At 44.6% G+C, this 18,953-nt stretch overlaps 1 protein-coding gene across 1 annotated transcript in view; it reads left to right on the top strand.

Annotated features, from left to right (window-relative positions):
- Nucleotides 1-18,953, top strand: part of PLCB1 (phospholipase C beta 1) — a 990,679-nt gene that overhangs the window by 829,988 nt on the left and 141,738 nt on the right. The window contains exons 21-23 of the mRNA XM_075339307.1: nucleotides 1,130-1,229; nucleotides 4,840-4,944; nucleotides 14,041-14,150. Of these exons, the coding sequence (XP_075195422.1) occupies nucleotides 1,130-1,229; nucleotides 4,840-4,944; nucleotides 14,041-14,150 (315 nt within the window). The remainder of the gene's footprint in view (nucleotides 1-1,129; nucleotides 1,230-4,839; nucleotides 4,945-14,040; nucleotides 14,151-18,953) is intronic.

The following is an 18,953-nucleotide window of genomic DNA, read 5'->3' as shown; positions in this document are numbered from 1 at the left end:
CACTGATCAGTAGTTGCAAAGGGAGCTGCTGTCACGCTAGGTACGGGGATGTACCAAGCAAAGAGCGAAAGGGAAAGTAAGGGAAACCCTGTGTCCAGGGAAGGGGGAGATGATGACCCCTGACAAAACCTACTGCTGATTTCTGGGGTCTCTCAACACCCAAAATAGGTTGCACACCTAGGCACCGAGTTGGACACCTGACCCTAGGTATCCCTACTGCTGGTCCCTAAATAAGGAACAGATGGAATGAGCTCTTCGTCAACCCCACTAACCACTATAGACGACACAAGGAGGACACACAGGGGAAAATGCATGAACTACTTATCCACAGATGACACAGAAGTTCAGCAAAGTTTTCTGCAATGACACCACAGAGGAGTACACGCCACCTGCTTGCAACCAAGGCTTGAATGAACTGAAAAATATCACCAGCACTAGTCCAAGGAAGGAAGGGGCATTTAAGCACCAAGAGAATACTGATGATCAGCAGCTGTGTAGACATCGAGCTCCTGCTGGGTCCAAAAGGGGGAAAGATCAATCCAGCAGGAAAGCTACCTATACCAATGAATACTGACAGCAGGGACAATGGAAAGTTAGGGAGCAATCTGCACAGCCAGAAGACGCTGTGATCTTCTATGGCCAGAAACCACATGACTGTCACCCGAGACTCACCCGTGACAGCTGCCAGCAATTGATCTTGACGATTTGTCAAAGTGTATTCTGAGTGACAGGATATTCTTTAGACAACCATTAATAACGTCATTGATAGGAGCTTCACTATGTAAGTGCGGGGATTTCTGCAAGTAGTGCTTATGCTCAATACTGAATAAATCAAGTTGTTTTGAAAATGTTGTTACATTTTTGTCCTCATTTGCATATTATTAACATGTCTATCCATCCTGTGATTTCTATAATTCCATGACTTTTAATTCTTGGTGTCTCAACTTCATTGTTGAGGAATGTTTATTATATTAGGGACTGGCTTACATCGCTGAATCCCAAAATCATCTGTTATTGTAGTGACCCACACATTGAATAATCGTTATACAAAGTAATTTGAGCCATACATTTGTACCATACATTATGTAATCATGTAATTAACTTCCATGCTCTGTTACTGTTCTGGTAGGTAGTGCTTCCCTCTCTGGCATGTCTGAGAATATCGGCATATGAGGAAGGAGGGAAATTCATCGGTCACCGGATATTACCTGTTTCTGCCATCCGTCCAGGTAAGGAATTATATAGTAACATTTTTTGTTTTGTTTTTCTACAATCAAATAATAGAACTTTTTAAATCGAAAATGTAAGTATATGATGAAATGTAGGTTGTCATGAGCCTTCCTTAAGAAATCCAAAAATGAAAATGTGAGGTTCTAATAATACTCTGATTGCCTCCCTGAGGGGATATTCACATCTTACACTTTTTTGGCATATCCACAGGTCCCATTTCCATTCCTTTTTGCTGTCTGTCTGTCACACGGCGTTCAGCTCTAAACTCACCAGGCGTCATGGCAGCTTCTGGCCCTGTTCACACTGCTGAGTCTGACCGCCTCCTGGTGCTTTTGAGTTGCACAGTCAGATTCGGGCGTAGTCCAGTTGTGATCTAATTAGTGATCAGTCTAGCAGGAGTTAATTTTTGCAGGCCTGTGAGTTTCTGCTGGGGTCACAGATTCCTGGAGGCCTATAACAGCTGCCTCTGTCCTTTCAAAGATGGTTGCACCTATTCCTCCTTGCTGATTATAGCTTCATCCTCCTCTCTCATTCGCTCCTTATGCAACCGCCTCCAAGACTTCTCCCGAGCATCCCCAGTCTCCTGGAACTCGCTACCTCAACACGTCAGACTATCTACTACACTTGCAAACTTCAAACGGAACCTGAAAACTCATCTGTTCAGAATTGCCTATAATCTTCAATGACCCCACCACCATGCGGAGCTGCCGCCTCACCACCACCTTCTCATGTACAGGACCATGGAATCAATGGTGCTCTATAAATAAATAATAATAATAATAATTTTGTGATACCGGTCCTTGTGCTGTGGTGAACCTGTTCTGGTGATCTTCTTATTCTTATTTGTTGTGTTGTGGACATGTCCTCTTTGTCTGTTTATTTCCTCCCTGATTCTTTATTTCCTCTTGAACACATATTGTCTTACCTCTGTGTGTGCAGTGAGTTTGAGTTTTGTTTGTTCCCTGTCTGTCTATTTGTGTGGGATAAAACCACTCTTATCCCGGCCCTCCCCCAGGGTATAGACCAGGGCTATTCAGGAGCTAGGGTTAGGAAGGCGGCTCAAACATCATCACCATTAGACGTATCTTTGGGAACAGCAACAGCTAGGTGAACCCTAGCCCTAGGGCCAGTGTAGGCGCCCTTACCTCGTCACACCCTGTGACACTGTCTGAGCAGTATTGCTAGCAGAAGTAGCCATGGTTGCCTTTAGCTCTCTCCATGGAAGTCCATAAGAATTGTATTGCAACAGCAGCCACTGAAAATCACAATTGTGGTTCAAAAGACCCCCAGATCTCCAAATTAGGGAGGGTACCAGAAGTGAGGCTCATACCTATTCCACATACTGTATATAGCATTTCTGTGTGCATATGCCAAAAATGTATAAAATAACAATACCGCTTGATTGCAGCATTCAATTCATAATAAAATTTAGAAATACTGCTGCCTGTACCATTCACACATATTTATGTAAATGTTTAAGAGAATTCTCAAGACTTCGTCATTTTATAAAAGAACAATACAGTAAGTTGATGTGGCTTATAACAGGAATCAATAAGACTGCATTTAAATGTTTTTTTAAAAGTATGATGTTAATGACCTACTGTTATAATAGGTCAATATCAGATCAGTGGGGTCCAACACACAGCACCCCAACTAATCAACTAATTGAAGTGGTCATGGTACTTCGACAAGCTCCCAGTCCCCTTCATTGTGTAGCAGTTGCATGTCATAAATTCTGTTGTGGCTGCGCCTGATTTTGCACAACTCCTCTGAAAAAGCTCTGTGCGAAACATACGCTGGGATCTGTGGGCCTTTCTTTGGTGGTAATTTTATATTATATGATATCTGACACATTTTTATAATCTAATTTATCGCTGTGTTATGGTATTATATGATATACTATTTATGTGATATTATAACATTATGGCAGCATTATCTATATGCATGATTTAATTACCAGCACTATGCCCTAATCCAGATCTGCTCCTTCCCTTGTAGTCTGTTTGTATGTATACTCCCCACTATTTTAATATATCAATTTAATAAACAATAATTTATTTTTTTTTATAATACTTTTGTGATGTTTCATCATTTTTTGTGTAGCCCTATGTTGTTAAGGTGAAAATCCATATATTATTCTGGGCAAGAATTTGTTCTCTGTGTACTGTATGGTTTTGCACCTTAGTTTAATTGATTTAAAGAGAATTTGTCACCAGGTTTTTGTTACCCCATCTGAGAGCAGCATGACATAGGGGGAGAGACCCTAATTCCAGCAATGTGATACTTACTGGGCTGCTTACTGTCATTTTGTTAAAATCCCTGTTTTATCTGCTGCGGATCTTGCCGTTATCTGAATTTTAAGCTATGTATAACCCCGCCACACCACTGATTGGTCGCTTTTTGCCAATCAGTGGTGTCAACGAGTTCCTGAATGTGGAGGACTACAAGGCAGTAGTTTGCTAATCCTTTACTGATAATCTCCTGCTGATAAAACAGTGATTTCACAAAAACTACACTAAGCAGCCCAGTAAGTTACACATTGCTGTAATCAGGGTCTCAGTTTCTTCATTATGCTGCTCTCAGATGTGGTGGCAAAAACCTATTGACAGATTACAGTACCAGACACAGTTAGTACTGTACCTGTTAAACAATAAAATGTATTCAAGAATCACCAAAATCAGTTGAACTGTAGAAATGTGAAGAGTTAGGCCCCCCCTAAGCTGAACCTATTTTTAGGATAAAGGCCGCTTTTCACGCTGCGCTATCGGTATTGATATCGGTACCGATATCGCTAGCATAGGTACCCACCCCCATCTATTGTGCGACACGGGAAAATCGCTGCCCGTGCCGCACAACATCGCCCAGACCCGTCACACTACTTACCTGTCCGGCGACGTCGCTGTGACCGGCAAACCGCCTCCTTTCTAAGGGGGTGGTTCGTTCAGCGTCACAGCGACTTCACAGCAGCGTCACTGAACCGCCGCCCAATAGAAGCGGAGGGGCGGAGATGACGTAACATCCCGCCCACCTCCTTCCTTCCGCATAGCGGCCGGGAGGCAGGTAAGGAGAGGATCCTCGTTCCTGCGGTGTCACACGGAGCGATGTGTGCTGCCGCAGGAACGAGGAACAACTTCGTTACTGCTACAGTAACGATATTTGAGAATGGAGCCCCATGTCACCGATGAGCGATCTTGCACGTTTTTGCGACGATGCAAAATCGCTCATAGGTGTCACACGCAACGGCATCGCTAAAGCGACCGGATATGCGTCACCAATTCCGTGACCCCAACGAGTTCGTATTAGCGATGTCGTAGCGTGTAAAGCCCCCTTAAGACTATTAGTATAGCAGTACCAAACTCCAGAAACCCATTTAAATGCACTAACAATGGTTGTAAAATAGATGTTATGTTTAGTGTCTCTTTAAGAAACCTCAGAATACAGAATTGTGCTCAGGATTTATTTTTGATTGATGCTTCAGAAATTCTATTATGTAGATCTCAAAGCACAAAGCGGCTCGGTTGCTATTTTTCATAACAGAAAGAAAAATCTCTCACCACAGCTCTGCCTTTTCTTCAAACTTTATGAAACATCAATCATTTTCCTCCCCAGGTTATCACTATATCTGCCTGAGAAATGAGAAAAATGTGCCACTCACTCTACCAGCAATCTTCGTGTACATAGAGGTGAAGGATTACGTCCCCGACACTTTCGCAGGTACGGACCCGCTACTGGTTTTGTGTTGCATGAAGAAAATTGGAAATTGTGCAGCAATTGTGGATGATTAAGAAAGTGTGAATTATAATAAGACATGTCACATAATAAGGGTTTACACATAATAAGGGTTTATACATAATCCGGAATTACACAAAATAAGGATTTACACAAAATAAGGATTTACACAAAATAAGGATTTACACATAATCCGGAATTACACAAAATAAGGATTTACATATAATCCAGAATTACACAAAATAAGAATTTACACATAATCTGCAATTACACAAAATAAGGAGTTACACATAATCCGGAATTACACAAAATAAGGATTTACACATAATCTGGAATTACACAAAATAAGGAGTTACACATAATTTGGAATTACACAAAATAAGGATTTACACAAAACAAGGACTTACATATAATAAGGAATTACACAAAATAAGGATTTACACAATCAGGAATTACAGAAAATAAGGATTTACACATAATAATTAATTACACAAAATAAGGACTTACACATCAGGATTTACACAAATAAGGATTTACACATAATAAGGAATTATACATAAGGACTTACACATAATCAGAAATTACACAAAATAAGGATTTACACATAATCAGGAATTACACAAAATAAAGACTTACTTACACATAATCCAGAAATACACAAAATAAGAATTTACACATAATCTGGAATTACACAAAATAAGGAGTTACACATAATCCGGAATTACACAAAATAAGGATTTACACATAATCCGGAATTACACAAAATAAGGATTTACACATAATCCGGAATTACACAAAATAAGGATTTACATATAATAAGGAATTATACAAAATAAGGACTTACACATAATCCGGAATTACAGAAAATAAGGATTTACACATAATCAGAAATTACACAAACTAAGGACTTACACATAATAAGAAATTGTACATTATCAGGAATTACAGAGTTTTTGTTGCCTCTCTTCTCCCACACATGCTGGGGTCTCTGGTCTCCCCGCGTACAAGTAAATGCTGTAGGGATCCTGTAGGTTCTGATGTTGCTTACTAGAAAGGTTGCTGACAAACTCCTGGTATGGTGGCAATCTTGGTAATATATGGGGTTGATGTCAGCTGTGATTTGTCAAAAATCACAGCTGCCATCAATCCCTGGGTTGCTGAACACACAGTGCCGGCAGCTGAATGATTACATGGGTTTCAATTCACTGAAGTCCAAAGTTTAGTGGCATTCTCAGGATCTGGGTTCGCTCACATCTGCGTATAAATATGACGGGGGCAATCTGAGAAAAAATCTGATTGCAGTCTGACCAGTGTTATTCAATGAGGCAGTGATCATCTGCGATTTTTTTTTTTTCCTCAGCTTTATTTGGCCTGAGGAAAAAAAAAATCACAGCATGTTATATATATCAGACGAGACTTACCACTGCAAGTCTATGGGTGTGAGAAAAATATTGGACATCACACGGACCATCCATTTTTTACGAATACATTACCATTCTGTAGCATAGAAAGGTATAAACGGTCCTGAAAATGACTATAGAATAATGTCTGCTGAGAAAATCAACACATTGATGTCATATAGACGGAGAGCAAGAAAATAATCACACACTCGCATGACATATGGAATACCAGACGGATTTCCTACTTTCTGGATGAAAATTGGCCCTATATATTATATGCTGATGTGAGCGAGCACTCCCCCTATTATCTCCAAGGGTCCAACAACTGATGAGTAAAGGATTTGTTCTAACTTTCATATTAGATGGTCGCACTGCTTTTCGTAGCTTTGATTTTGCTTCTTTCCATTTGGTATCTTAGCAGTGTTATTTTTACATAATAATAATAATAATAATAATAATAATAATAATAATAAAAAACACCTGTAATCAGTTCATAGGAAAGCCAAAGAAATACACAACTTTTTTTAGTGCCTTCTGTGTTTTTGGCAGGAGCTTTTTGTTTGTTTTGGCTTTTCAGGACTTAAAGGGTTATTCCCATCTCCAAGATCCTATCCCAATATGTAGTAGGTGTAATAATAATAATAATCTTCAATTAAAAAGGAAGTATAGTTCTCCTGTCCTGATATAGCCATGTCTCTTACCTCATGTGCAGGGCATTGCAGCTTAGGTATTCATGCTTACGACTACTCATACATTGACAGCTAGTTACCGTATTTTTCGCTTTATAAGACGCACCTGATTATAAGACGCATCCCCAAATTTGCTGCAGGAAAAGAGAATTTATTTTTTTTAATGTTAAATGGGGTCCGTCTTATAAAGCCAGTGTCCATCTAACAAATCATATAGGGTATATGTCTCTTATAGCCCCCCCATCCTATAATTAGCCCCCTTAATCTGGATATGGCCCCCTTATATTGAGTATAGCCCCCTTGTGCTGGCACACATCCAATACAGCTGGCACAGGTATCCCGTTGCTGGCACACATCCAATACAGGTGGCACAGGTCTCCTATTGCTGGCACACATCCCATACTGGTGGCACAGGTCTCCTATTGCTGGCACACATCCCATACAGGTGGCACAGGTCTCCTATTGCTGGCACACATCCCATACAGGTGGCACAGGTCTCCTATTGCTGGCACACATCCAATACAGCTGGCACAGGTCTCCTATTGCTGGCACACGTCCCATACAGGTGGCACAGGTCTCCTATTGCTGGCACACATCCCATACAGGTGGCACAGGTCTCCTATTGCTGGCACACGTCCTATACAGGTGGCACAGGTCGCCTATTGCTGGCACACGTCCCATACAGGTGGCAGAGGTCTCCTATTGCTGGCACACATCCCATACAGGTGGCACAGGTCTCCTATTGCTATCACACATCCCATACAGGTGGCACAGGTCTCCTATTGCTGGCACACATCCCATACAGGTGGCACAGGTCTCCTATTGCTGGCACACATCCCATACAGGTGGCAGAGGTCTCCTATTGCTGGCACACATCCCATACAGGTGGCACAGGTCTCCTATTGCTGGTACACATCCCATACAGGTGGCACAGGTCTCCTATTGCTATCACACGTCCCATACAGGTGGCACAGGTCTCCTATTGCTGGCACACATCCCCCTGTGTTAGATATGGCCCCCATGCTGCTGCCCATAGTAAAATAAACACTTTACTTTACCTTCTCCAGCACTGTCCTCCCTCGTGTCTCCCTCCATGCGGTTGAGCTCCTGCACTTCCTGGTTCTCGGTGCCGGTCATGTGATTGGCACAGCAGAGTGACATGATCTCTGCGTGCCTGATCACAGCGGCAGCAGTGAGATCGTGGAGCCCCGGGGAGACACGCTGGTGGAGGTAAGGAAAGCTTTTTTATTTTAGACTGGCCAGCAGCATGGGGGCCATATCTAACACGGGGGGGGTGAACATGTGCGATCAAAGGGGGCGCAGGCACATATAATATGCGCTGCACCCCCAGCCCATCGCCGCTCTGCGGTTTCAGCACCACGGTGATGGACAGCGGCTGTGCATATTATATGAGCGGTAGCAGGAGATCTCCCGCTGCCTCCAGCAGCCTTCACAAGCCTCTACCAGCCTCCACCAGCCCCCCCAGCAGCCCCCAGCTCCGCTCCAGAGTTGCCCCCACCTCCCCTGGACCCGTATATTTGGATTATAAGACGCACCCCCTACTTTCCTGCAAAATTTGGGGGAACAAAAGTGCGTCTTATAAAGCGAAAAATACGGTAGTTATCGAAAAGTAGAAAAATATAGGCAGCACTCCAGCTTTTAGTGAGAAAAGGCTTTAATGAGCCTATGGCGATATTTCAGTTCCAGGTGAACTTTTTGCAAGTTAGTTAATTAGTTGCTTGTGGTTGTAATCATGGATACCCAAGCTGTACTGCCCTGCACATGAGGTAAGGCTGCTTTCCCACATCCGGTTTTTGCAGTGCGGCACAATCCGGCTCAAAAACCTATGCAACAGATGCAGCGAAAAAAACAGATCCGTTGCATAAGTTTTTCCATGCGGCCCGTCCGTTTTTTGACAGCTGCGGCTTGATACTGAGCATGCACAGTTCAAAAAACCGCATCCGGCGGCCATAGGCTTGCATTGTAAATCGCGCTGCCTAATGCGTTTTTTTCGCCGAAGACAAAAACGTTCACTTGAATGTTTCATCTGCCCGCCGCATCAGCTAAATATGCCGCATCCGACAAAAAACGGACACAACGCAAGGCCATGCGGCACAATCCGGCGCTAATAAAAGTCTATGTGGAAAAACCGCACCCGGCGGCAAAAATTAACTGATGCAGTTTTCCCGCAAAGCGCCGCATTGTGCCGCACAGCAAAAAACGGATGTGTGAAAGCAGCCTAAGAGATATGGCTATCCATGGTTACAACAACCACCAACTATTACTACTATGCATGTGTGGTCATAACCATGGATACCTAAGCTACTGCAATACCCTGCACATGAGGTAAGAGACATGGCTATATCAGGAGAACTATATTACATTTCTAATTGGAGGTATTTGCTAATATTATTACAATTATTATATCTACTACATATTGGGATAGAATCTTGGAGGTGGGAATAAGGGGCACTTTGCACACTGCGACATCGCAGGCCGATGCTGCGATGCCGAGTGCGATAGTGCCCGCCCCCGTCGCAGCAGCGATATGTGGTGATAGCTGGCGTAGCGAAAGTTATCGCTACGCCAGCTTCACACACACACTCACCTGCCGTGCGACGTCCCTGTGGCCGGCGACCCGCCTCCTTGTTAAGGGGGCGGGTCGTGCGGCGTCACTGCGACGTCACACGGCAGGCGGCCAATCAGAGCGGAGGGGCGGAGATGAGCAGGATGTCAACATCCTGCCCACCTCCTTCCTTCCGCATATCCTACGGAAGCCGCAGTGAGGCCGGTAGGAGATGTTCCTCGCTCCTGCGACTTCACACACAGCGATGTGTGCAGCCGCAGGAGTGAGGAACAACATCGGACCGTCGCGTCAGCGTAATCATGGATTACGCCGACGCTGCACCGATGAATACGATTACGACGCTTTTGCGCTCGTTAATCGTATCATCCAGCCTTTACACACTGCGATGTCGCATGCGATGCCGGAAGTGCGTCATTTTCAATTTGACCCCACCGACATCGCACCTGCGATGTCGCAGTGTGCAAAGTGCCCCTAACCCTTTTACTCTAAAGATGTGTTTTATTAATTTAACCAAATTTAAACAGGCAACAAGATAGCCTGGCAAAACAATTGAAAACACTAGAAGTTCATGGCGCTTTTTTTCTAAGTGTTTAAATGGCTTGTTTGGTCTAAATCCACACGTGTGCAGTCACTCTGTGTCGCTCTATGTGACTGCAAACTTGTGAGTCCTCACATCGCGTGCACACTGTGCACTGTAAGGATTCTCCGGTGTCAGAGCCGGGAAGGGTGACTGCATGTATGTGATACGCACATTACCGGGCAGAATCCGACTAGATGGACACAGCCTCACTTACTGCAAGGGAATTGGGTGAGTTTGAGACCCTCTAGTCAGGATCATATGTCTGTCACATAGTCTCATACAGTGACTGCAGACACATGGATTTAGACCTGAAAACCCCTTTAAGGAGACGTTCACACACTGCATTTGTTGCAGACTTTCCGCATAAAAAATAAAAAAGTTAAGTAAATGAGATTTCAACTATTCTCAGCTACATATTGCGGATACTTTCTGTAACTTGACCTGTTGTGTGGATTTCTACATCATCAGCATGGCAGTTCCTTCTTCAGATTTCACATTTTGCAATGGAAAGGGGTGAAATCTGCATTAAAATGAACAAAATCTGCATGCAGCATGCACAGATAATACTGGGCATAAGCTACAGATATGCTGCTAAAAACCTGCACCAGATGTGGAACATCAAATTATCCTAAAAAAAGAAGCCTTGGGAGATGTCAGGTCTGTGCAGGGAAACGGATCAGAACAGAACTGCTGAATGCTAAACCTGCACCTTGTCATATAGCATCACAGTACTATGGTTAGACCTTCTGTCAGTGACACAAATATATAAGTCAATGGAATGATATGTACTTGGCCCAAGCACTTAAGGGGTCAATGAGTTACAAATGCCTGCGAAAATATAGTCAGCTTGGCTTTCAGATGATCATTAGCCAGCGTATTAGCTTTTAAGCAAACTTTAGCCAACTGACTATTGAGGTAAGGGAAAGTCGATGGCTCTGCATTCTTCCCCTGCAGCAATGCTGTGTGTCATGTGTAGTTGGGTATAGCATCCATAGGTAATAACTGTATATGGCCAGATATTGCCATTAGTTTACCAGCACAACATCCTGGCTCTTTCAGTAGATAACTTCTTATGGTTACCACAAGATGGCGACATCAGCTCAGCCTTTCAGCAGTATCAAATGTCCTCAACTGTGAGTTCCAAAACGAATAGAAAGAAGATATATGCGATAGATACATATCTATCTATCTATCTATCTATCTATCTATCTATCTATCTATCTATATATATATATATATATATATATATATATAGATGTATATATATATAGATATATATATATACATATATATATATATATATATATATATATATATATATATATAGATAGATAGATAGATAGTTTATATATATATATATAAACAAAGCTATCTGTCTGTACATATATGAATATATATATCCCAAAACTGATATTTTTGGATGTACGATACTGCGGAACTGCTGATGTTATATATATATACAGGGTGGTCCAAAAGTAGGTGGACAGTATTTGTAATAAGGTTATAAAGGGGGAGATTTATCAACCATGGTGTAAAGTGAAACTGACTCAGTTGCCCTTGGCAACCAATCAGATTCCACCTTTCATTTTCCAAAGAGTCTGTGAAGAATGAAAAGTGGAATCTGATTGGTTGCTAAGGGCAACTGAGTCAATTTCACTTTACACCATGTTTGATAAATCTCCCCCTTCATAACCCTGTACACATACTGTCCACCTACTTTTGGACCACGCTGTATATAAAATCTGTGGGTCTCTATTTTTCTGTGTTTGCAACTTAATAATCTAATTATGACTCTACCAAATCGCAACATGTTTCTGAATACTTAGGCACTGATTCATTGTCCTTGCACTTTTTTTGTCTACTTTTGTGTGTTTTGTTCCATTTTGCTTGTTTGTACCCAATCTCTATTCTATTTGCTCCTTTTTTAAAGTCTATTTTACATGTTGTTATTTTTTTTTCCTGCTTTGTGGCCGGAGTCTAGCAACTTCCAGTGTCTTAGGCCTCCTTCACACGTCCGTGTCTCCAGTACATATAACGTCCGTTTCCTCACGTATCGGAGACACGGGCACACGTAGACCCATTAAAATCAATGGGTCTGCGCTCACGTTCGTGTTTTGTCATGGACCGTGTGTCCATGTGGAGAATATGTGTGTCCGTGTGCTCCACACGTAGACATGTCCGTTTTTCTCTGGCATCACGAGTGTCACATCCATGTGACACGCACTGTAGAAAACACACGTGTCTGTGAAATAAAAAGAATTTCTATACTCACCTTCTCCAGCCCTGCTGTCTCTGCCGCTGCTGTCACTTGCTTCCGACCCCCGCTCATTATGCTCATTGCATATTCACTCTACTGCGGGCCGGAAGCAGCAGCAGCGGGGAGTCAGCAGGACCGGAGACTGTAGATCAGCACCACAGACAGCTTCGCCAGGGACAGATGAGCAGAAAGTTCCAATTCTACGTGTGTTATCACGGATAACACATGGAGAACACACGGCACACGGAGGGCAATACGCAACTTTGACACGTCCATAAAAAACGAGCGTGATTTTCACGGACGTGTGAAAGACGCCTTAAGGCCGCTTTACACGCTGAGATCTCGCTAGCGAGGTCGCTAGCGTGCGTAGCCGCCCCCATCGTTTGTGCATCACGGGCAAATCGCTGCCGGTGGAGCACAAAATCGCTCGTACGTGTCACACTACTTACCTACCTAGCGACGTCGCTGTGACCGGCGAACCGCCTCCTTTCTAAGGGGGAGGGACGTTCGGCGTCACAGCGACGTCACTAAGTGGCCACCCAATCGAAGTGGAGGGGCGGAGATGAGCGGGACGTAACATCCCTCCCACCTCCTTCCTTCCTCATTGCCGGCGGCCGCATGTAAGGTGAGGTTCCTCATTCCTGCGGTGTCACACATAGCGATGTGTGCTGCCGCAGGAACGACGAACAACATCATACCTGCAGCAGCAACAATTTTTGGGAATAGGGGAGCATGTCAACGATTAACGATTTTGCACGATTTTGGACCATTTTCGATCGCACGTAGGTGTCACACGCAACAACATCGCTAACGCGGCTGGATGTGCATCACGAATTCCGTGACCCCAACGACCGCTTTAGCGATGTCGCTGCGTGTAAAGCGGTCTTAAGTCTGATTCCTCATTTGTGGTTTCTTAAAAAGCTGCAAAATGTGGTGCAATTTCACTGTACTCCCCTCCACCCCGACTCCCCATTTCTTTGTCAATACTTTGAAAAACATTGAGGCTGTTTGCTCAGAAAGTTGAAAAAATGATGTCACAGGAAAAAAAAAATTACTTTGCACCAAATTCATGAGTCCTGTGCACCATTTTGATGAATCTGGCTGAATAAACATCAGCAAATACCACAAGACAAAAAAGAAAAAGTGACTTAAAAAAATGCAAGTGATGAATCAAGGGCCATAGATTGACTTGGACACAACATGTCTGGCTGTATATTGTTTATAACATCAATCATTTCAGTTTTCTCCAGTATTGGGAACACTAATGTGATACAATACTTGATTTAATAATATATATGGCAATACATTAATCGATGATACATCATTGCCATCATATTTACTCCAATTTTTGTCATATTCACATTGATAAACAAGCTTTAAGATATGTCGTAAAAGCCATATTCACAGTATGCGTTCATTTTTGTGTTGTTTTTTTTTTGTACCGCTATTTTACAAAAAAAAAGCAAAATCAGCGAGTTTTTACAGAAAATCGCAACAAAAAATGCAAAAAATTGAAATCATGTGAACATGACCTAAATGTGGATTTTCTTTTTTTCCTGTTCATGCAGATGTGATTGAAGCTTTGTCAAATCCAATTAAATATGTCAACTTGATGGAACAGAGATCACGACAGCTGGCGGCCCTCACACTGGAGGATGAAGAGGAAGTGAAGAAAGAGGTAGAGTACTACCACAGTCAGCCATATGGTGTCATGTCTGCAGTGAGGGCGCATGTACAGCTTACACATACACTGTGTGCACAGTTATTGGACTATTTGTATTTTTGATGATTACTTTTATTATTGAAAACCTACAGTGCTGTTGTTCAATCCAAAAAAAAAGGTTAAATGCAACCTGTCATGTCCAATATGCACCCAGTACCACGAGCAGTTCTGGGTGCATATTTCTAATCCCTGCCTAACTGTCCCAGGCTATAGTAGTATACATAAAGAGATCTTTACAGTAGAAAAAGTATTTCTAAAGATCCTTTATCCTGCCAGCGTTGAGAAACATGTGATGGTGTCTCCGCAGGCCTTTTTGCTTTGAATATTTCCCAGGGGGCATTGCTCTAGAATCACTGCGTTGAGAAACACGTGATGGTGTCTCCGCAGTGGTGGATGTTGATCTCCCTAAGGTCAACCATCCTTGCTCACATAAAGATCCTTTATGATATGCTAATGAGTGCAGGGACTAGTCGCAAGGGAGTTACTCCCCCCTAGCCCGCCCTCTTAGCATGGTAGCACACCCACAGGGATCAGAATGTCCCACACGTCCGGTCATGTGCACTATGAAGTCAGATGTACACATCACGGCTTCAGAGAGGTCTAGTGTGCATGACCAGGAGTGCATCCAATTCAACCTAAAAAGGTCCAACTAGATCCACCTTATTTGCATCTGTGTCGAGGCGGAGAACTGTGCCTCATACTGATCCATCCCCCTGATCCATCAAGATTCACTCTCATCTCATCAGTGCATAAAACCTTTTTTTTTCTTCAGATAAAGTCTTCAGATTGTTCATGGCCCAGTCCTGATGTATCAACTTCTGTGGCTTTAGTCAGGTTTCAGCCCTCCTTATGTGGCGCCCTGGACAAGCCAGGACGTCACAGGTACTACACCAACACACCCCGGCTAGGCACACCTAGGTCAAACACAAATCCTTGTTGCCTTCCTCCAGGGGCTGATGTCCACACCAGGGGGTGGGCCAGGCGGTTGGCCCCACCCATCGAGGAGTTCACAGTCCTGGAGGCAGGAAAAGGAAGTCAGATCAGTTCAGGAGTTGAGAGAGTGAAGTAGTAGAGGAGACTGACCGTGTCCAGGTGCGTGGCCCGGGCACATACAGCAAGGTTGGCAGACGGTGGTGACCGTCTGCAGGAGAGGCTGATTGGAGTGAACCGTGAGGACCGGGGACGGGCGGTGGCCCGCCGGTACCGGATCGGGGAGTGAAGAGAAGCCAGCACCATTCGGCAGGGCCTACGGACCCCGACCAGGCTAGGAGTCGCCGTAAAACCGGTCAAATCCGTTAGCGAAGGGAACCTCCGGGGTTTCCCAGCAGTCAAGACCCGATTGAAGGCAACAGCTCACACTGTAAAGGGAAACACAGTCACCGCCAAGGCTACAGTTCCCAGAGCCAGAGCCTGCGGGCAAAAGGGGCTCCCTCAGCATCCATCCAAGCTGGGGAGCGGGTTACCGGTGGGAAGCAATTGGAACTGTAAACACAACACAGGTGCAGGGAAAGGCAGTCACCATCAACCTACCGGAAGGAGAACAACCGCAGCCATCTGTGGGACCCGTCCATCCAGCCGTTTGTTTGACCAGAGACTCCGTGTAAATTACTGGCTGAGTGAGTACCACCGTGCCGTGCGGCACAGCGCTGCCCCCACGACCCTGCACCCCACCAGGCCCCGTAACCCGCCTGTCATCCCCAAACCTTCACCGGGGCCCCGGGACAACCAACCCCCCTACCCACGGAGGGGAGAACCAACATCCAAGCTGCTCCCTGTCATCGCTCCCGGGATCCCCGTCCAGAGCAGCGGTGGTGTCACAACTTCACCACAACCGTGGGTGGCGTCACGGACAATATCCCCAAACCACACACCAACCCCCTTTCACTCATGGGCGAGGAACGCCGCTCGAATCCCCGGGATCTGGCCCACCGCTCGAGCCACCACCGAGCAGCAGCAGCAGCAGCTGCACCCGAGCAGTGGGTGAGCGCAGCGTCCCCTCCTCCGCCCGCGACACTTACCTTGGCCGTGTCTGAACACTGACCATCTTGTACATCTGGGCTCTTCATGGAGGTTCTAGTTCTGAATATGACAGCACTGGAGGATAATGGGTTCTTGGTGGCTTCACCTTATTTTCTTCCTAAATCTATTAGTTATTTTAGTAGTGCTGCATCCCTTTATAAGACTTTTAATAATTTCTGGCTTTTCAAAATCCATTAAATCTTTTTTGGCCCATTCTGCCTAAGGGTAAATAAATAAGCTGCTTAAAAATTCTGCACACCTTGATAAAAGGTGTGGATATCCTTAGTCCGCACCCTCCTCATTAGACAAATACACATCACCTGATATGCTGTGCTATCCCAGTACAGAAGAGGGTAACACGACTCATTAGCTATACAGATTTAATGGCTAATATTGTGTCAAGTAGTAACGCCTCCCATACATACAGTACAAGGCAAATGTGGGCCGATAAACAGTTATTCATCGATGGGAAAAAAGCCATCTCAGAATGTACTGACTGTGTAGGACTTTTTGAGCTTACGAGTATAAATGGCAAAAATAATCCAGTATGCCCTATTGGTCTTTTAAATGATGACGATCGTCTAGGTAACCACTAGTTTTTTTTATCATGGTTGAAATTGGCTATTGTGGCTAACTTATCTCTGCTGTGTGTGGGGGCCTTAAAGGGAATCAGACAGCAGGTTTTTGCTATGTAAGCTGAGGACAGCATGATGTAGGTGTGTGAGCTATTGTTTACTTAAACTAATGGCTGTATTACCCCGTGATTAACACTGTAGGACTAGAAACATGTGCAGAGCAGTCCAATACACCCCCTGCTGTGATTGACACATCACTATCAATGAACAATCTCTGGTGTGGGCGGGACAGCTCTCCCAGCTCAGCTACATGCTTAAAACTCACTTCTTTGATTATCTAAGAATAGCTGCACCCAGTAATCTATGTGATACATCATTGGATTCAGGATCTCCTTGCCTTCATTATATTGCTGTCAGATGAGGTAGCAAAAACCTGCTGACAGATTCCCTTCTACATGGTGATATCTTTCTTTCTTGTGTGTTAGTGTATAATGTCACTTGCAACTTCCTTTTACATAAGGAAATACTATCTCAGTATAACTGCAGGAATACTGTGGCGTCACTGTAAATCCTAGGAGATCCTGTAGTGTCTGCCACGTCATGACAGTCACCCATAAGCAGTATAATTTGTGTGTCTGCCATGTCAATCACCCTTCAACAGCATGTTTTGTGTGTTTGCCATGTCAGTCACCCATAAGCAGTATATTTTGTGTGTCTGCTATGTCAGTCTCCCATCAGCAGTGTATTGTACTGTGTTAGCTACCTTCCAGTGGTCTATAATTCTCTAATGTGCCATACTACCACCTACTAGCTGTATTTTGTACAATAGCTTGCCACAGTAGTAGTATATGGTACAGTACTCAGCCATGCTAGCCACTTACTAGTAGTATATGGTACTATACCCTACACACGAACCACTTACCAGCAGTATAGGATACAGTAGCCTGCCAAAGTAGCCACTTACGAATAGAATATGATACAATAGCCTTCCATGATAACCACTTACAAGCAATATATGATACAGTGCCCTGCCACACTAGCCACATACCAGCAATATATGATACAGTCCCCTGCCACACTAGTCGCTTACTAGCAGTATATGGTACAGTGCCCTACCACAGTAGCCACTTACTAATAGTGTATGATACAGTAGTGTTGCTGGCAGGGAACAGACCACGGCAAGGCGCTGCTCGGGTCCGGGATCGTGGCTGTGGCTCGAGTGGCAGCCGGATCCAGGCGCCTGCAGCTGTCCGCCGCCCACAAGTGAAAAAAGGGGTTATTTACAGAGAAAGAGTTTGTCAGTGACGCCACCCGTGGGTTGCGGTGATGAATGGTGACACCGCTGCTGCCTTGGTGCGGGGACGCCCGGGGCTGATGGAGAGGGGCAGCAAGGTGGAATCCCCTCCACGGGTAAGGGAGGTGTAGTCCCGGGGCCCCGAGGATGGTGAGGGTTGCAGGGAGCAGTCTTTAGGAAGGGACCGGATGGTACCGGTGTACTCACTGTGATAATAAAGCACACAAAGTCCATATTGTAAACCAAGGCCGGATGCCAGGAACCTCTGGAGGGGTGTACTTGGTTCCAATGTGAACTTCAGATGAGAAGGAATGGCGGCAACTCACTGGTGGATATTAATGGCAAATTTATTGCACAATCTGCGGCATTGTTACAGCATAACCGGGGAGGGGGAGTGCAGGGGCGCCGGACGATGGCCGTTTCGCACCGTAACAGGTGCTTCCACAGGTCCAAATTCAAATGAATTCAGACCTGTGGAAGCACCTGTTACGGTGCGAAACGGCCATCGTCCGGCGCCCCTGCACTCCCCCCTCCCCGGTTATGCTGTAACAATGCCGCAGATTGTGCAATAAATTTGCCGTTAATATCCACAAGTGAGTTGCCGCCATTCCTTCTCATCTGAAGTTCACATTGGATTCCTGCACTTTGGCAGAGCACCACGGGGGTCAGTTGGAGATCTGTGATCCAAGGGAAAACTACAGACTTGTGAGTACACACCTGGGCTTGCAGTGCCTAGCCTTTCCTTTCTATTATTGCTTGCTTGTACTTGGTTCCGCACACTGGCTAACAGGGCAGGGGACCTTCCTCCTGCACTTGTAGTTTCTTGTGTGGTGACTTAATTCGCATAAAACGGGAGAAGTCTGCTCCCTG

The sequence above is a fragment of the Anomaloglossus baeobatrachus genome, chromosome 3, assembly GCF_048569485.1.
Source record: "Anomaloglossus baeobatrachus isolate aAnoBae1 chromosome 3, aAnoBae1.hap1, whole genome shotgun sequence".
In the NCBI taxonomy this organism is placed as follows: domain Eukaryota; kingdom Metazoa; phylum Chordata; class Amphibia; order Anura; family Aromobatidae; genus Anomaloglossus; species Anomaloglossus baeobatrachus.
The sequence above is the reverse complement of the archived record's forward strand: the minus strand, read 5'-3'. Positions and strand labels throughout refer to the sequence as shown.